At 48.7% G+C, this 20,493-nt stretch overlaps 1 protein-coding gene across 1 annotated transcript in view; it reads right to left on the reverse strand.

Annotated features, from left to right (window-relative positions):
- The window catches only part of rnf8 (ring finger protein 8, E3 ubiquitin protein ligase), a gene marked incomplete at its 5' end in the record, with an annotated part of 108,012 nt that overhangs the window by 65,081 nt on the left and 22,438 nt on the right, over nt 1-20,493 (reverse strand). The window contains one exon of the mRNA XM_068027205.1: nt 10,789-10,878. Coding sequence (XP_067883306.1) covers nt 10,789-10,878 — 90 coding nt within the window. The remainder of the gene's footprint in view (nt 1-10,788; nt 10,879-20,493) is intronic.

Here is a 20,493-nt window from a genome sequence, read left to right on the forward strand (position 1 = left end):
ACCGCCTCCAACGCATTTACATCCTTCCTTAAATAAGGAGACCAAAACTGCACACACTATTTGAGATGTGGTCTCACCAATGCCCTGTATAACTGAAGCATAACAACCTTACTTTTATTTTCAATTCCTCTTGTATTAAAGGATAGCATTCCATTAGCCTTCTTCATTACTTGCTTTACCTGCATACTAACCTTTTGTGACTCCTGCACTAGAACACCTAGATCCCTCCACACCTCGGAATTCTCCAGTTGTTCTCCGTTTAAGTGATACTCTGCTTTTTTATTCTTCCTGTCAAAGTGAACAACTTCACATTTTCCCACATTATACTCCATCTCTCAATCTATCTATATCGATCTGTAACCTCCTTATGTCCTCTTCACAACATACTTTCCTATCTATCTTTGTGTCATCTGCAAATTTAGCTACCATGTCATTGCTCCCCTCATCTAAGTCATTGATATAAATTGTAAAATGTTGAGGTCCCAGCACAGACCCCTGCGGTACTCCACCCGTCACATCCTGCCAATCAGAAAAGGACCCATTTCTGCATACTCTCTGTTTTCTGCCAGCCAGTCAATCTTTTATCCATGTTAATATGTTACCCCCTACACCATGAGCTCCTACTTTGCACAATAACCTTTTATGTGACACCTTGTCAAATGCCTTCTGGAAATCCAAGTACAGTATATCAATGAGCTCCCCTTTATCCACAGTGCATGTCACTCCTTCAAAGAACTCCAATAAATTGGTTAAACATGATTTCCCTTTCACAAAACCATGCTGACTATTCCCGATTACCTTGAGTTTTTCTAAGTGCCCAGCTATAACCTCCTTAATGATCAATTCTAACACCTTCCCCATGACAGACATCAAGCTAACTGCCCTATAGTTACCTGTTTTCTGTCTCCCCCACTTCTTGAATAGAAGGGTTATATTTGCTATTTTCCAGTCTGATGGAACCTTTTCCAGAATCTAGAGAATTTTGTTAAATTAACACCAATGCATCCACTACCTCTTTTAAGACCCAGGGATGAAGCCCATCAGGACCTGGGGACTTGTCAGCCCACAGCTCTATCAGTTTGCTCAGTACCGCTTCCCTGGTGATTGTAATTTCACCAAGTTACTCTCTTCAAAAGGCAAATGGATCTTGACTCCATCTGGAGTAACTGTGTTCAGTTCTGGGCTCCGCATCTCAGGAAAAGTGTACTGGCCTTGGAGGGGTAATGGGGGTGGGTACAGTGCAGATTCACCAGAATGATCCCAGGGCTAAAAGGGCTTTTCTTTTTTATTCATTCATGGGATGTGGGCGTCACTGGTCAGGCCAGCATTTATTGCCCATCCCTAATTGCCCTTGAGAAGGTGGTGGTGAGCTGCCTTCTTGAACCACTGCAGTCCATGTGGGGTAGGTACACCCACAGTGCTGTTAGGAAGGAAGTTCCAGGATTTTGACCCAGCGACAGTGAAGGAACGGCGATATCGTTCCAAGTCAGGATGGTGTGTGACTTGGAGGGGAACTTGCAGGTGGCGGTGTTCCCGTGTATTTGCTGCCCTTGTCCTTCTAGTTGGTAGAGGTTGTGGGTTTGGAAGGTGCTGTCTAAGGAGCCTTGGTGCATTGCTGCAGTGCATCTTGTAGAAGGTACACACTGCTGCCACTGTGCGTCGGTGGTGGAGGGAGTGAATGTTTGTAGATGGGGTGTCAATAAAGCGGGCTGCTTTGTCCTGGATGGTGTTGAGCTTCTTGAGTGTTGTTGGAGCTGCACCCATCCAGGCAATTGGAGAGTATTCCATCACACTCCTGACTTGTGCCTTGTAGATTGTTGACAGGCTTTGGGGAGTCAGGAGGTGAGTTACTCGCCTCAGGATTCCTAGCCTCTGACCTGCTCTTGTAGCCACAGTATTTATATGGCTATTTCAGTTCAGTTTCTGGTCAATGGTAACCCCCAGGATGTTGATAGTGGGGGATTCAGCGATGGTAATGCCATTGAACATCAAGGGCAGATGGTTAGATTCTCTCTTGTTGGAGATGGTCATTTCCTGGCACTTGTGTGGCACGAAGCTTATGTCCGACACAGAGAACTCAATACTACAGAAAGCCGAGAGGAGTATAGAAAGTGGAGGGGTGAAATCAAAAAGGAAATTAGGAAAGCAAAGAGAGGGCATGAAAGAATATTGGCAAGCAAAATCAAGGTGAACCCAAAGATGTTTTATCAATACATTAAGAGTAAGAGGATAACTAAGGAGAGAGTAGGGCCCATAAAAGACCAAAAAGGTAACCTATGTGTAGGAGTGGAAGATATTGGTATGGTTCTTAATGAATACTTTGCGTCTGTCTTCACAAAAGAGGGGTACGATGCAGATATTGTATTTAAGGAAGAGGAGTGTGAAGTATTGGATGTGATAAACATAGGGAGAGAGGAAGTATTAATGGGTTTAGCATCCTTCAAAGTTGATCAATCACCAGGGCCAGATGAAATGTACCCGTCTGTTAAAAGAAGCAAGAGAGGAAATAGCAGAAGGTCTGACCATCATTTTCCAGTCCTCACTGGATACAGGTGTGGTTCGAGAGGATTGGAGAATTGCTAACGTTGTATCTCTGTTCAAAAAGGGAGCTCAGGATAGACTGAATAATTACAGGCCAGTCAGTCTAACCTCAGTAGTGGGCAAATTATTGGAATCTATTCTGAGAGACAGAATAAACCGTTACTTAGAAAGGCACAGGTTAATCAAGGATAGTCAGCATGGATTTGTTAAGGGAAGATCTTGTTTGACCAACTTGATCAAATTTTTTGAAGTAACAAGGAAGATAGATGAGGGTAGTGTAGTTGATGTGGTCTACATGGATTTTAGCAAAGCTTTTGACAAGGTCCCACATGGCAGACTGGTTAAAAAAATAAAATCCCATAGGATCCAGGGAAATGCAGCAAGGTGGATACAAAATTGGTTCAGTGGCAGGAAACAAAGGGTAATTGTTGACATAGGATGCAATTCCACTTGAGAAGGTACAGAGGAGATTTACGAGGATGTTGCCAGGACTGGAAAAATGCAGCTATGATGAAAGATTGGATAGGCTGGAGTTGTTCTCCTTGGAACAGAGAAAGCTGAGGGGAGATTTGATTGAAATGTACAAATTTTTGAGAGGGGCCTGGATAAGGTGAAGGGTCTATTCACCTTAGCAGAGAGGTCAGTGACGAGGGGGCATAGATTTAAAGTGATTGAGAGAAAGATTAGAGGGGAGATGAGGAAAAACCTTTTCATCCAGAGGGTGGTGATGGTCTGGAACTCACTGCCTGAAAGGGTCGTTGAGGCGACACCCTCAATTCATTCAAAAGAAGTCTGGATATGAACCTCAAGTGCCGTAATCTGCAGGGCTACGGACCAAATACTGGAAGGTGGGATGAGAATGGGTGGATCGCTTTTCGGTTGGACAGATATGATGGGCCAAGTGGCCTCTTTCTGTGCCTTAAACTTTCTATGAATGTTAACTTTGTTTACTGCATCAAGACATAGATAGGTTAGCAAAATGGGCAGAGAGAAAGCAGATGGAAGATTATACAGAGAAGTGCAAGATGATACATTTTGGCAGAAGGAATAAGGAGAGGCAATATATGCTTCGCAGCACAGTTGTAAAGAGTGTGCAGGAACAGAAGGACCTGGGGGTACATGTGCATCGATCTTTGAAGGTGGCAGGACATATTGAGAGAGTGGCTAGTAAAACATATGGGATCTTGGGCTTCATAAACAGGCATTGAGTACAAAAGCAGGGAAGTAATGCTGAAACTTTATAAAGCTCTGGTTAGATCCCTGGTTAGAGTATTGTGTCCAGTTATGGTCACCACACTTCAGGAAGGAGGTGAGGGTCCTTGAGAGGGTGCAAAGGATATTTACCAGAATGGTTCCAGGGATGGGGAATTTTAGTTACAAGGTTAGGTTGGAAAATCTAGCTTTGCTTTGAGGGAGGGGGCGGAGCGAAGAGGGAGGGGGCGGAGCGAAGAGGGAGGGAGAATCCCCAGTTCGAGAGGTAAAACAGAAAGCAGGTGGGGTGAGCATTACGGTAAGCTTTTATTTATTCTAAATTAATTAACCATAAGGTAAAACTTGATTGATTCATTAGTTTAAAAACTAAAACGGATTATATAATTTATCATATAATTAAAATCAGGGACCATATTACTCATCAGATGTAGATGAAATTAAAATTTGACAATAAGGGATCGTAAAAGTGAAGTCTGAATTGTTCCACAAATTAAAATCTAATGTTTATGGATAAAAACATTTTAGGTACCCTCTGTATAAAATAAAGTGAGATCAGTATAAGAAAAACATTGGTGAGTAGCCGGAGAGAATTTGTTATGTCCTAAGTTTAATAGTCTAATAAATAGAGGCAGGGCAGGGCAGTTTGGACCCATGGAGTGCACATCTTGCTCCATGAGGGAACTCCAGGACACTTCTTGTGTCCTGGACAACCACAGGAGGTGTCGTCAGCTGCAGCAGCCTGAGCTCTGGGTCTTGGAGCTTGAGCAGCTTCCGGTATCACAGCGGTGCACATTCACAGGCTGAGAGTTTCGTGGACAGCACATTTCTAGATGTGATCACCCCACAGCTTAAGAATATGCAGACAGAGAGGGAATGGGTAGAAACCAGGCAGATCGTGCAGGAGACCTGAGAGCGTCTCACTCTCCAACCGGCATTTAGTTCTGAATACAATGTGAAGTGATGGCTCCTCTGGTGTGTGCAGCCAGAATCTAGACTATGGCATCACAGATGGCTCAGCTGCACGAAGGGGCAGGAGGAAGACTGGAAAAGCAACAGTGATAGGGGATTCTATAGTTAGGGGAAGACAGGCGTTTCTATGGCTGCAGACGTGAATCCAGGATGGTGTGCTGCCTCCCTCATGCCACGGTTAATTATGTCACTGAGCAGCTGCAGAGCAGCCTGAGGTGAGAGGGTGAACAGCCAGCAGTCGTGGTCCACATTGGAAACGACAACATATGTAGAAAGAGGGATGTGGTCCTGCAGACAGAGTTTAGAGAGAACATAGAACATAGAACAGTGCAGCACAGTGCAGGCCCTTCGGCCCACGATGTTGTGCCGAACCTTTAACTTTCTCTAAGATAAAACTACCTACATACCCTTCATTCTACTATCATCCATATACCTATCCAAGAGTCGCTTAAATGTCCCTAATCTATCTGCTTCTACTACCACCGCTGGCAGTGCATTCCACACACCCACCACTCTCTGTGTAAAGAACCTACCTCTGACATCTCCCCGAAACCTTCCTCCAATCACCTTAAAATTATGCCCCCTGGTGATAGTCCTTTCCGCCCTGGGAAAAAGTCTCTGGCTATCCACTCTATCTATGCCTCTCATCATCTTGTACCCCTCTATCAAGTCACCTCTCATCCTTCTTCGTTCCAATGAGAAAAGCCCTAGCACCCTCAACCTTTCTTCGCAAGACATGCCCTCCAGTCCAGGCAGCATCCTGGTAAATCTCCTCTGCACCCTCTCTAAATCTTCCAAATCCTTCCTATAATGAGGCGACCAGAACTGAACACAATATTCCAAGTGTGGTCTACCCAGGGCCTTATAGAGCTGCAGCATAACCTCGCGGCTCTTAAACTCAATCCCCCTGTTAATGAAAGCCAACACACCATACACCTTCTTAACAACCCTATCAACTTGGGTGGCAACTTTGAGTGATCTATGGACATGGACCCCAAGATCCCTCTGTTCCTCCACACTACCAAGAATCCTGTCTTTAAGCCTGTATTCCGCATTCAAATTCGACCTTCCAAAATGAGCTAGGAAAGAAACGAGCAAGCAGGACTTCAAAGGTCATAATCTCCGGATTACTCCCAGTACCACGTGCAAGTGAGTATAGAAATCGGAAGATAGAGCAGATGAACGCGTGGCTGGAGAGATGGTGCAGGAGGGAGTGCTTTAGATTCCTGGATCACTGGGTCCGTTTCTGGGGGAGATGGGACTGGCAGACGGGTTGCACCTGAACAGAGCTGGGGCAAATTACCTTGCAGGAAATTTGCTAGTGCTATAGGGGAGGGTCTAAACTAACTTGGGAGGGGTGCAGGAACCAGGAGGTAAATTTAGAGAGAAAAACCAAGGTGTGCAGAGAATTGGGAGAGACAGATAACACGAGAGTAGGAACTAGTCAGACATTAGGTGGGAATGTAATCAGGTCTAAATTAGGTATCTTGTGCATGTACATGAATGCGCAGAGTGTGATGCATGAGCAATAACAGAGACCTCTGCTCAAAGAAGGGCAGGACTAGATATTAAATATTTCAAAAGGTATACAGGAAAGATAGTGAAGGAAAGAAAGGTGGAGGGGTGGCAGTAGAAATTGAGATTATGATGAAACATAATGCACAGAAGTGTGAAGTGATTGATTTTGGTTGGAAGAATGCAAAGAGACAAGATAAAATAAAGAGTGCAATTCTAAAGTGGATGCAGGAGCAGAGACCTGAGTGCATATGTGCATAAAGGCAGTACAGGTTGAGAGAGCGGTTAATGAAGCATCCAAGGCTTCATGAATAGGGGTATTGAATACAAAGCAAGGAAGTTATGTTGAACTTGTATCGAACTAGAGTTTTGTGTCCCATTCTGGGCACCACACTTTAGGAAAGGTGTGAAGACATTGGAAAGAGTGCAGAAAATATTCAGGAGAATGGCTGCGGGGTGAGGAACATCAGTTACGTCGATAGATAAGAGAAGTTAGGACTGTTTTCCTTGGAGAAGAGAAGGCTGAGAGGTGATTTGATAGAGGTATTCAAAATCATGGGGGGTCTGGACAGAGTAGATAGAGAGAAACTGTTCCCATTGATGAAAGGATGGAGAGCCAGAGGGCACAGATTTAAGGTAACTGACAAAAGAAGCAATGGTGACATGAGGAAAAACTTCTTCATGCAGCGAGTGGCTAGGATCTGGAGTGCACTACCTGAGCGTGTGATGAAGGGAGATTCAATCGAGGCATTCCAAAAGGGAACTGGACAATTATCTGAAAAGGAAGGATGTGCAGGGTTATGGGGAGAAAGCTGCCGGTAAACTGTTCTTTCGGAGAGCCAGGGCAGAATGACCTTCTTCAGTGCTGTAACAATTCTGTAACAATTATCGTGCTGCAGAGAGAGTGAGGATATCCTCGACGGGTCAAGGACAGAATGCATTTGGCTCGAGCTAATAAACAAATATCGACTGGGATGGTAATAGTGTAAAAGGTAGAGAGGGACGAGAGTTTCTGGAGAAAGTTCAGGCACATTTTCCACATCAATGTCCAACAAGGAAGGAGGATCAGGATCTGGTTCTGGGTAATGAGGTGGGTCAAGTAAATCCAGTGACACATTTAGTGGCTAGTAATCATAGTATAAGTTTTAGGTTGGCTCTGGAAAAGGACAAGAAGAAATCCAGGGTTAAGATAATTAATTTGGGGAGGGCCAACTTCAACGGAGTGAGAAAGATCTGGCCCAAGTAAATTGAAATCAAAGATTGGCAGGCAAAACTGTAAGGGAACCATGGGTTGTTCTTAACGAGGAGAGAGCTCAGGTACATTCCCACAAGGGGGAAAGGTAGGACAAACAAATCCAGAGCACCCTGGATGATGAAAGAGATGCAGAAGAAGATTGCAAATGACAGATGTCAGGTGGATAATACAATTGAGAACCAGGCTGAATATAGAAGGTTCAGAGGGGAATTGAAAAAAACAAAGAGAAGCAAAGAGAGAGAATGAGAAGAGACTGGTAGCAAACATAAAAGGGAATCCAAAAGTCTTCTATCAGCATATAAATAGGCAGGGGGCATGGCTGAGGTATTAAATGAGTTCTTTGCATCTGTCTTTACCAAGGAAGAAGATGCTGCCCAAGTCATGGTGAAAGAGGAGTTGGATTGGATGAAAAATTGATCAAGAGGAGATATTGGATCGGCTGGCTGTACTTAAAATCGATAAGTCACCAGGACTGGATCAGATGTATCCGAGGATACTGAGGGAAGTAAGGGTGGAAATTGCAGAGACACTGACCATAATCTTCCAATCCTCCTTAGTTACAGGAGTGGTACCAGAGGACTGGAGAATGACAAATATTACACCCTTGTTCAATAAAGGATGTCAGGATAAACCCAGCAACTACAGGCCACTCAGTTTCAACTCGGTGGTGGGAAAGCTTTGAGAAATGATAATACAGGATAAAATTAACAGTCACTTGGACAAATATGGATTAATTAAGGAAAGCCAGCACGGATTTGTTCAGGGAAAATCATGTTCAACTGCTGTCCTCACATCCCAAGAATTAATTTTAAAAAGTGTAGCAAGTTCAAGGGGTTAATGGCCTCCTCCTGTTCCTGTGTTAACAGGATTGAGGGGTTGAATGGCCTCCTCCTGTTCCTGTGTGACAGGCTCGAGGGGCTGAATGGCCTCCTCCTGTTCCTGTGTGACAGGCTCGAGGGGCTGAATGGCCTCCTCCTGTTCCTTTGTGACAGGCTCGAGGGGCTGAATGGCCTCCTCCTGTTCCTGTGTGACAGGCTCGAGGGGCTGAATGGCCTCCTCCTGTTCCTGTGTGACAGGCTCGAGGGGCTGAATGGCCTCCTCCTGTTCCTGTGTTAACAGGATCGAGGGGCTGAATGGCCTCCTCCTGTTCCTGTGTGACAGGCTCGAGGGGCTGAATGGCCTCCTCCTGTTCCTGTGTGACAGGCTCGAGGGGCTGAATGGCCTCCTCCTGTTCCTGTATAACAGGAACTTAAGCAAGGAGTCAGAGGGCTAAAAGGGGTCATGAAAAGTCATTGGCAAACAGGATTAAGGAAAATCCCAAGGCTTTTTATACGTATATAAAGAGCAAGAGGGTAACTAGGGAAAGGGTTAGCCCACTCAAGGACAGAGAAGGGAATCTTTGTGTGGAGCCAGAGGAAATGGGCGAGGTACTAAATGAGTACTTTGCATCAGTATTCACCAAAGAGAAGGACTTGGTGGATGATGAGCCGAGGGAAGGGAGTGTAGATAGTCTCAGTCATCTCATTATCAAAAAGGAGGAGGTGTTGGGTGTCTTGCAAAGCGTTAAGGTAGATAAGTCCCCAGGGCCTGATGGGATCTACCCCAGAATACTGAGGGAGGCAAGGGAAGAAATTGCTGGGCTCTTGACAGAAATCTTTGCATCCTCATTGCCTACAGTGAGGTCCCAGAGGACTGGAGAATAGCCAATGTTGTTCCTTTGTTTAAGAAGGGTGGTAAGGATAATCCAGGAAATTATAGGCCGGTGAGCCTTACGTCAGTGGTAGGGAAACTATTAGAGAGGATTCTTCGGGACAGGATTTACTCCCATTTGGAAACAAACAAACTTATTAGCGAGAGACAGCATGGTTTTGTGAAGGGGAGGTCGTGTCTCACTAATTTGATTGAGTTTTTTGAGGAAGTGACAAAGGTGATTGATGAAGGAAGGGCAGTGGATGTTATCTATATGGACTTCAGTAAAGCCTTTGACAAGGTCCTGCATGGCAGACTGGTACAAAAGGTGAAGTCACACGGGATCAGAGGTGAGCTGGCAAGATGGATACAGAACTGGCTCAGTCATAGAAGACAGAGGGTAGCAGTGGAAGGATGCTTTTCTGAATGGAGGGATGTGACTAGTGGTGTTCCGCAGGGATCAGTGCTGGGACCTTTGCTCTTTGTATTATATGTAAATGATTTGGAGGAAAATGTAGCTGGTCTGATTAGTAAGTTTGCGGACGACACAAAGGTTGGTGGAGTTGCGGACAGTGATGAGGATTGTCAGAGGATACAGCAGGATATAGATTGGTTGGAGACTTGGGCAGAGAAATGGCAGATGGAGTTTAATCCAGACAAATGTGAGGTAATGCATTTTGGAAGGTCTAATACAGGTGGGAAGTATACAGTAAATGGCAGAACCCTTAGGCGAATTGAAAGGCAGAGAGATCTGGGCGTACAGGTCACTGAAAGTGGCAACGCAGGTGGATAAGGTAGTCAAGAAGGCATACAGCATACTTGCCTTCATCGGTCGGGGCATAGAGTATATAAATTGGCAAGTCATGTTGTAGCTGTACAGAACTTTAGTTAGGCTACACTTAGAATATTGCGTGCAATTCTGGTCGCCACACTACCAGAAAGACGTGGAGGCTTTGGAGAGGGTACAGAGGAGGTTTACCAGGATATTGCCTGGTCTGGAGGGCATTAGCTATGAGGAGAGGTTGGATAAACTCGGATTGTTTTCACTGGAACGACGGAGGTGGAGGGGCGACATGATGGAGGTTTACAAAGTTATGAGCGGCATGGACAGAGTGGATAGTCAGAAGCTTTTTCCCAGGGTGGAAGAGTCAGTTACTAGGGGACATAGGTTTAAGGTGAGAGGGGCAAAGTTTAGAGGGGATGTGCGAGGAAAGTTCTTTACACAGAGGGTGGTGAGTGCCTGGAACTTGTTGCCGGGGGAGGTGGTGGAAGCAGGTACGATTGCGACGTTTAAGAGGCATCTTGACAAATACATGAATAGGATGGGAATAGAGGGATACGGTCCCCGGAAGTGCAGAAGGTTTTAGTTTAGGCAGGCATCAAGATCGGCGCAGGCCTGGAGGGCCGAATGGCCTGTTCCTGTGCTGTACTGTTCTTTGATCGAGGGGGGCTGAATGGCCTCCTCCTGTTCCTATCTTTTTTGAACAAACGTATCGATCCAATATTAGCCCAAAACCATAGCCCCTCCCAACCCCAATGCCAACCCAACTATTTCACCCATCAGCCATTCGGCAGCTCCCTTTCCAGCTCTCCCCCGAACTACATACCTTGGTCTCTTCCAGTTCCCTGTCTTTGGCTCGAATTACGTCCTGCAACTCCTTCCTCTGTCGGCTCAGAGCAGCCTCCAGCTCTTGGTGCTGTCACATAGAAACTATCACTCAGAAACTGACAGACAGACAAACAGAGAGAGACAGAGTGAAAGGGGCGGGTGGAGAGAGACAGACAGACAGAAAAAGAGACAGACAGAGAGGGAGAGACAGACAGAGAGGGAGAGACAGACAGAGAGGGAGAGACAGAGAGAGAGAGAAACAGACAGAGGGGCGGGGGGAGAGAGAGAGAGAGAGACACACACAGAGAATCCTAGAAAGTTTAAGGCCCATCGTGTCTGTGCCGACTGAAAAATAATCCACACATTTTATTCCCATCTTCCAGCATTTGGTCCATAGCCCTGCAGATTACAGCGCTTAGGCACTTTTGAATGAGTTGAGAGTTTCCACCTCAACTACCCTTTCAGGCAGTGAGTTCCAGGCCATCACCACCCTCTGGGTGAAAAGGTTTTTCCTCATCTCCCTCTAATCTTTCTATCAATCACTTTAAATCTATGCCCCCTCGTCACTGACCTCTCTGCTAAGGTGAATTGACCCTTCACCTCCACTCTATCCAGGCCCCTCACAATTTTGTACATTTCAATCAGATCTCCCCTCAGCCTTCTCTGTTCCAAGGAGAACAATCCCAGCCTATCCAATCTTTCCTCATAGCTGCATTTTAGCCAGTCCAAATCCATGCTGACTATCCTTGATTAACCTGTGCCTTTCTAAGTAACGGTTTATCTTGTCTCTCAGAATAGATTCCAATAATTTGCCCACTACTGAGGTTAGACTGACTGGCCTGTAATTATTCGGTCTATCCTGAGCTCCCTTTTTGAACAGAGGTACAACGTTAGCAATTCTCCAATCCTCCGGCATCACACCTGTATCCAGTGAGGACTGGAAAATGATGGTCAGACCCTCTGCTATTTCCTCTCTTGTTTCTTTTAACAGCCTGGGGTACATTTCATCCAGCCCTGGTGATTTATCAACTTTCAAGGATGCTAAACCCATTAATACTTCCTCTCTCCCTATGTTTATCACATCCAATACTTCACATTCTTCCTCCTTAAATACAATATCTGCATCGTCCCCCTCTTTTGTGAAGACAGACGCAAAGTATTCATTAAGAACCATACCAATATCTTCCACTCCTACACATAGGTTACCTTTTTGGTCTTTTATGGGCCCTACTCTCTCCTTAGTTATCCTCTTACTCTTAAAGTATTGATTAAACATCTTTGGGTTCACCTTGATTTTGCTTGACAATATTCTTTCATGCCCTCTCTTTGCTTTCCTAATTTCTTTTTTGATTTCACCCCTCCACTTTCTATACTCCTCTCGGCTTTCTGTAGTATTGAGTTCTCTGTGTCGGACATAACATTCGCGCCACACAAGTGCCAGGCAATGACCATCTCCAACAAGAGAGAATCTAACCATCTCCCCTTGACATTCAATGGCATTACCATTGCTGAATCCCCCACTATCAACATCCTGGGGGTTACCATTGACCAGAAACTGAACTGGAGTAGCCATATAAATACCGTGGCTGCAAGAGCAGGTCAGAGGCTAGGAATCCTGCGGCGAGTAACTCACCTCCTGACTCCCCAAAGCCTGTCCACCATCTACAAGGCACAAGTCAGGAGTGTGATGGAATACTCTCCACTTGCCTGGATGGGTGCAGCTCCAACAACACTCAAGAAGCTCGACACCATCCAGGACAAAGCAGCCCGCTTGATTGGCACCCCATCTACAAACATTCACTCCCTCCACCACCGACGCACAGTGGCAGCAGTGTGTACCATCTACAAGATGCACTGCAGCAATGCACCAAGGCTCCTCAGACAGCACCTTCCAAACCCGTGACCTCTACCGACTAGAAGGACAAGGGCAGCAAATACATGGGAACACAACCACCTGCAAGTTCCCCTCCAAGTCACACACTATCCTGACTTGGAACTATATCGCCATTCCTTCACTGTCGCTGGGTCAAAATCCTGGAACTTCCTTCCTAACAGCACTGTGGGTGTACCTACCCCACATGGACTGCAGTGGTTCAATTAGGGATGGGCAATAAATGCTGGCCTGGCCAGTGACGCCCACATCTCATGAATGAAAAAAAAGAAAAACCCTTTTAGCCCTGGGATCATTCTGGTGAATCTGCACTGTATCCACCCCCATTACCCCTCCAAGGCCAGTACACTTTTCCTGAGATGCGGAGCCCAGAACTGAACACAGTTACTCCAGATGGAGTCATGATCCATTTGCCTTTTGAAGAGCGGAACTTGGTGAAATTACAATCACCAGGGATTTCACCTCTCCACTTTCTACACTGCTCTCGGCTTTCTGTAGTATTGAGTTCTCGGTGTCGGACATAAGCTTTCCTTTTCTGCCTTATCTTACCGTGTAAGCTCCTTGACATCCATGAGGCTCTAGATTTGGTCGTCTCACCCTTTTGCTTTGTGGGAACATGTTTACTCTGAACCCATTGAATCTCCCCTTTGAATGCCTCCCACTGTTCTGACTGATTTACCTTCAAGTCGCTGTTTCCAGTCCACTTTCACTAATTCACTCCTCAGTTTAGTAAAATTGGCCTTGCCCCAATTGAGAACTCTAACTCCTGTTCTATCGCTGTCATTTTCCATAATTATGTTAAAACTGACTGAATTATGATCACTATCACCAAAATGCTCTCCCACTGACACTCCTTCCACCTGCCCATCTTCATTTCCTAAAACTAAGTCTAAAACTGCACCCTCTCTTGTCGGACTTGCTACATACTGGGCAAAAAAGAGAAAGAGAGGCAGAGACAGAGAAAGAGAAAGAGAGAGAGACAGAGAAAGAGAGAGAGACAGAGAAAGAGAGAGAGACAGAGAGAGAGAGACAAAGAAAGAGAGAGAGACAAAGAAAGAGAGAGAGACAAAGAAAGAGAGAGAGACAAAGAAAGAGAGAGAGGGTCAAATGTTCCCAGCGCCGGGATAATGGAAGTGTAGGAATGTGGGAGCGGGTGTGAGAGTGGGTGCGGGAGTGGGGGTGGGATTTGGAGTTGCTGTGGGTGCGGGTGCAGGACTGGCCGCGGGAGCGGGAGCGAGAGCGAGTGAGCGCGGGAGTGAGCGCGAGTGGCTCACCAGGAGAAGGCAGCAGTAGCCAGGTTCATGGCACCGTGGCTGGCTCTGCTTTTCGGAAGGGCGGGAAAAAGAGTGGAAGGGCTATAGTCATAGGGGATTCGATTGTAAGGGGAGTAGATAGGCGGTTCTGTGGTCGAAAACGAGACTCCCGAATGGTATGTTGCCTCCCAGGTGCACGGGTCAGGGATGTCTCAGATCGGCTGCAGAACATTCTGAAGGGGGAGGGTGAACAGCCAGTTGTCATTGTGCGCATAGGCACCAATGATATAGGTAAAAAACGGGATGAGGTCCTCCAAGCAGAATTTAGGGAGTTAGGAGCCAAGTTAAAAAGTAGGACCTCAAAGGTAGTAATCTCAGGATTGCTACCAGTGCCACGTGATAGTCAGAGTAGAAATGAAAGAATAGTCAGGATGAATGCGTGGCTTGAGAGATGGTGCAGGAGGGAGAGGTTCAGATTTTTGGGACATTGGGACCGGTTCTGGGGGAGGTGGGACTATTACAAATTGGATGGTCTACACCTGGGCCGGACTGGAACCAATGTCCTTGGGGGTGCTTTTGCTAACGCTGTTGGGGAGGGTTTAAACTAATGTGGCAGGGGGATGGGAACCAAATGAGGAGGTCAGTGGACAGTAAGGAGTTAGTAACTAAAGCCTGTAAGGAACTAGATTATGAAGTTAGAGTGACTAAGGGGAAGAGTAGGCAGGGAGCAGATGATGAAAGCAAAGGGACTGGTGGTCTGAGGTGTATTTGTTTTAATGCAAGAAGTGTAGTAGGTAAGGCAGATGAACTTAGGGCTTGGATTAGTACCTGGGAGTATGATGTTATTGCTATTACTGAGACTTGGTTGAGGGAAGGGCACGATTGGCAACTAAATATCCCAGGATATCAATGCTTCAGGCGGGATAGAGAGGGAGGTAAAAGGGGTGGAGGAGTTGCATTACTGGTCAAAGAGGATATCACAGCTGTGCTGAAGGAGGGCACTATGGAGGACTCGAGCAGTGAGGCAATATGGGCAGAACTCAGAAATAGGAAGGGTGCGGTAACAATGTTGGGGCTGTACTACAGGCCTCCCAACAGCGAGCGTGAGATAGAGGTACAAATATGTAAACAGATTATGGAAAGATGTAGGAGCAACAGGGTGGTGGTGATAGGAGATTTTAATTTTCCCAACATTGACTGGGATTCACTTAGTGTTAGAGGTCTAGATGGAGCAGAATTTGTAAGGAGCATCCAGGAGGGTTTTCTAGAGCAGTATGTAAATAGTCCAACTCGGGAAGGGGCCATACTGGACCTGGTGTTGGCCAGGTGGTTGAAGTTTCAGTAGGGGACTACTTTGGGAATAGTGATCACAATTCCGTAAGTTTTAGAATACTCATGGACAAAGACGAGAGTGGTCCTAAAGGAAGAGTGCTAAATTGGGGGAAGGCCAACTATACCAAAATTCGGCAGGAGCTGGGGAATGTAGATTGGGAGCAGCTGTTTGAAGGTAAATCCACATTTGATATGTGGGAGGCTTTTAAAGAGAGGTTGATTAGCGTGCAGGAGAGACATGTTCCTGTGAAAATGAGGGATAGAAATGGCAAGATTAGGGAACCATGGATGACAGGTGAAATTGTGAAACTAGCTAAGAGGAAAAAGGAAGCATACATAAGGTCTGGGCGGCTGAAGAAAGTCGAAGCTTTGGAAGAATATCGGGAATGTAGGACCAATCTGAAACGAAGAATTAAGAGGCTAAAAGGGGTCATGAAATATCTTTAGCAAACAGGGCTAAGGAAAATCCCAAAGCCTTTTATTCATATATAAGGAGCAAGAGGGTAACGAGAGAAAGGATTGGCCCACTCAAGGACAAAGGAGGAAAATTATGCGTGGAGTCAGAGAAAATGGGTGAGATTCTAAACGAGTACTTTGCATCGGTATTCACCGAGGAGAGGGACATGACGGATGTTGAGGTTAGGAACAGATGTTTGATTACTCTAGGTCAAGTCGGCATAAGGAGGGAGGAAGTGTTGGGTATTCTAAAAGGCATTAAGGTGGACAAGTCCCCAGGTCCGGATGGGATCTATCCCAGGTTACTGAGGGAAGCGAGAGGGGAAATAGCTGGGGCCTTAACAGATATCTTTGCAGCATCCTTAAACAAGGGTGAGGTCCCAGAGGACTGGAGAATTGCTAATGTTGTCCCCTTGTTTAAGAAGGGTAGCAGGGATAATCCAGGTAATTATAGACCGGTGAGCCTGACGTCAGTGGTAGGGAAGCTGCTGGAGAAGATACTGAGGGATAGGATCTGTTCCCATTTGGAAGAAAATGGGTTATCAGTGATAGGCAACATGGTTTTGTGCAGGGAAGGTCATGTCTTACCAACTTAATAGAATTCTTTGAGGAAGCGACAAAGTTGATTGATGAGGGAAGGGCTGTAGATGTCATATACATGGACTTCAGTAAGGCGTTTGATAAGGTTCCCCATGGTAGGTTGATGGAGAAAGTGAAGTTGCATGGGGTCCAGGGTGTACTAGCTAGATGGATAAAGAACTGGCTGGGCAACAGGAGATAGAGAGTAGTAGTGGAAGGGAGTTTCTCAAAATGGAGACGTGTGACCAGTGGTGTTCCACAGGAATCCGTGCTGGGACCACTGTTGTTTGTGATATACATTAATGATTTGGAGGAAAGTATAGGTGGTCTGATTAGCAAGTTTGCAGACAACACTAAGATTGGTGGAGTAGCAGATAGTGAAGGGGACTGTCAGAGAATACAGCAGAATATAGATAGATTGGAGAGTTGGGCAGAGAAATGGCAGATGGAGTTCAATCCAGGCAAATGCGAGGTGATGCATTTTGGAAGATCCAATTCAAGAGTGAACTATACAATAAATGGAAAAGTCCTGGGGAAAATTGATGTACAGAGAGATTTGGGTGTTCAGGTCCATTGTTCCCAGAAGGTGGCAACGCAGGTAAATAGAGTGGTCAAGAAGGCATACGGCATGCTTTCCTTCATCGGACGGGGTATTGAGTACAAGAGTTGGCAGGTCATGTTACAGTTGTATAGGACTTTGGTTCGGCCACATTTGGAATACTGCGTGCAGTTCTGGTCGCCACATTACCAAAAGGATGTGGATGCTTTGGAGAGGGTGCAGAGGAGGTTCACCAGGATGTTGCCTGGTATGGAGGGCGCTAGCTATGAAGAGAGGTTGAGTAGATTAGGATTATTTTCATTAGAAAGACGGAGGTTGAGGGGGGACCTGATTGAGGTGTACAAAATCATGAGAGGTATAGACAGGGTGGATAGCAAGAAGCTTTTTTCCAGAGTGGGGGATTCAATTACTAGGGGTCATGAGTTCAAAGTGAAAGGGGAAAAGTTTAGGGGGGATACGCGTGGAAAGTTCTTTACGCAGAGGGTAGTGGTTGCCTGGAACGCGTTGCCAGCGGAGGTGGTAGGCGCGGGCACGATAGCGTCTTTTAAGATGTATCTAGACAGATACATGAATGGGCAGGAAGCAAAGAGATACAGACCCTTAGAAAATAGGCGACATGTTTAGATAGAGGATCTGGATCGGCGCAGGCTTGGAGGGCCGAAGGGCCTGTTCCTGTGCTGTAATTTTCTTGGTTCTTTGTTCTTTGAGTGAGCGTGGGAGTGGGCGCGAGTGAGAGCGGGAGTGGGGGCGATTGAGGGTGTGGGAGTGAATGAGTGTGGGGGCGATTGAGGGTGTGGGAGTGAGTGCAGGAGTGGGTGTGCGAATGGCTGTCCCCACTCTTCCCCCCCCCCACCGCCACTACCCCGACCCGCACCAGAAACCCCCTCACCACTACCACTCCGCCCATCCCCACAACCACCCACTCCCCCTACCCCCCCAACCCATCTCCTCACCCCGGTGGTCAGTCCCGCCCGATGTCCCCCCCTACCCCCACCCTGCAGGCCATCACTCCCCCTATTCCCCCAGGGCCACGTCCCACTCGATCCCCCTATTCCCCCAGGGCCACGTCCCACTCGATCCCCCTATTCCCCCAGGGCCACGTCCCACTCGAACCCCCTATTCCCCCAGGGTCACGTCCCACTCAATTCTCCTGCTCCCCCCAGGTCTGGTCCCACTCGATCTCACTGCTCCCTCCAGGTCGTGTCCCACTCGATTCTCCTGCTCCCCCCAGGTCGTGTCCCACTCGATCTCCCTGCTACCCCCAGGTCGTGTCCCACTCGATCTCCCTGCTCCCCCCCAGGTCGTGTCCCACTCGATTCTCCTGCACCCCCCAGGTCCTGTCCCACTCGATTCTCCTGCTCCCCCCAGGTCCTGTCCCACTCGATTCTCCTGCTCCCCCCAGGTCCTGTCCCACTCGATCTCCCTGCTCCCCCCAGGTCAACTCCCACTCGATTCTCCTGCTCCCCCCAGGTCGAGTCCCACTCGATTCTCCTGCTCCCCCCAGGTCGTGTCCCACTCGATCTCCCTGCTCCCCCCCAGGTCGTGTCCCACTCGATCTCCCTGCTCCCCCCAGGTCCTGTCCCACTCGATCTCCCTGCTCCCCCCCAGGTCGTGTCCCACTCGATCTCCCTGCTCCCCCCAGGTCGTGTCCCACTCGATCTCCCTGCTCCCCCCAGGTCGTGTCCCACTCGATCTCCCTGCTCCCCCCAGGTCCTGTCCCACTCGATCTCCCTGCTCCCCCCCAGGTCGTGTCCCACTCGATCTCCCTGCTCCCCCCAGGTCGTGTCCCACTCGATCTCCCTGCTCCCCCCAGGTCCTGTCCCACTCGATTCTCCTGCTCCCCCCAGGTCGTGTCCCACTCGATCTCCCTGCTACCCCCAGGTCGTGTCCCACTTGATCTCCCTGCTCCCCCCAGGTCGTGTCCCACTCGATCTCCCTGCTCCCCCTAGGTCCTGTCCCACTCGATTCTCCTGCTCCACCCAGGTCGTTTCCCACTCGATTCTCCTGCTCCCCCCAGGTCCTGTCCCACTCAATCTCTCTGCTCCCCCCAGGTCCTGTCCCACTTGATCTCCCTGCTCCCAACCCATCTCCTCACCCCGGTGGTCAGTCCCGCCCGATGTCCCCCCCTACCCCCACCCTGCAGGCCATCACTCCCCCTATTCCCCCAGGGCCACGTCCCACTCGATCCCCCTATTCCCCCAGGGCCACGTCCCACTCGATCCCCCTATTCCCCCAGGGCCACGTCCCACTCGAACCCCCTATTCCCCCAGGGTCACGTCCCACTCAATTCTCCTGCTCCCCCCAGGTCTGGTCCCACTCGATCTCACTGCTCCCTCCAGGTCGTGTCCCACTCGATTCTCCTGCTCCCCCCAGGTCGTGTCCCACTCGATCTCCCTGCTCCCCCCCAGGTCGTGTCCCACTCGATTCTCCTGCACCCCCCAGGTCCTGTCCCACTCGATTCTCCTGCTCCCCCCAGGTCCTGTCCCACTCGATTCTCCTGCTCCCCCCAGGTCGTGTCCCACTCGATCTCCCTGCTCCCCCAGGTCGTGTCCCACTCGATCTCCCTGCTCCCCCCAGGTCAACTCCCACTCGATTCTCCTGCTCCCCCCCGGTCGAGTCCCACTCGATTCTCCTGCTCCCCCCAGGTCGTGTCCCACTCGATCTCCCTGCTCCCCCCCAGGTCGTGTCCCACTCGATCTCCCTGCTCCCCCCAGGTCCTGTCCCACTCGATCTCCCTGCTCCCCCCCAGGTCGTGTCCCACTCGATCTCCCTGCTCCCCCCAGGTCGTGTCCCACTCGATCTCCCTGCTACCCCCAGGTCGTGTCCCACTCGATCTCCCTGCTCCCCCCAGGTCGTGTCCCACTCGATCTCCCTGCTCCCCCTAGGTCCTGTCCCACTCGATTCTCCTGCTCCACCCAGGTCGTTTCCCACTCGATTCTCCTGCTCCCCCCAGGTCCTGTCCCACTCGATCTCCCTGCTGCCCCCAGGTCCTGTCCCACTCGATTCTCCTGCTCCCCCCAGGTCCTGTCCCACTCGATCTCTCTGCACCCTCCAGGTTGTGTCCCACTCGATTCTCCTGCTCCCCCAGGTCGTGTCACACTCGATTCTCCTGCTCCCCCCAGGTCGTGTCCCAATTGATCTCCCAGCTCCCCCCAGGTTGTGTCCCACTCGATATCCCTGCTCCCCCCAGGTCGTGTCCCACTCGATTCTCCTGCACCCTCCAGGTCGTGTCCCACTCGATTCTCCTGCTCCCCCAGGTCGTGTCCCACTCGATTCTCCTGCTCCCCCCAGGTCGTGTCCCAATTGATCTCCCGGCTCCCCCCAGGTCGTGTCCCACTCGATATCCCTGCTCCGCCCAGGTCGTGTCCCACTCGATCTCCCTGCTCCCCCCAGGTCCTGTCCCACTCGATCTCTCTGCTCCCCCCAGGTGCTGTCCCACTTGATCTCCCTGCTCCCCCCAGGTCGTGTCCCACTCGATTCTCCTGCTCCCTCCAGGTCACGTCCCACTCGATCTCCCTGCTCTCCCCAGGTCCCTTACCACTCGATTCTCCTGCTCCCCCCAGGTCGTGTCCCACTCAATCTCCCTGCTCCCGGCAGGTCGTGTCCCACTCGATTCTCCTGCTCCCCCCAGGT

Source organism: Heterodontus francisci, unplaced genomic scaffold (assembly GCF_036365525.1).
Source record: "Heterodontus francisci isolate sHetFra1 unplaced genomic scaffold, sHetFra1.hap1 HAP1_SCAFFOLD_926, whole genome shotgun sequence".
NCBI classification, from domain to species: Eukaryota; Metazoa; Chordata; class Chondrichthyes; order Heterodontiformes; family Heterodontidae; genus Heterodontus; species Heterodontus francisci.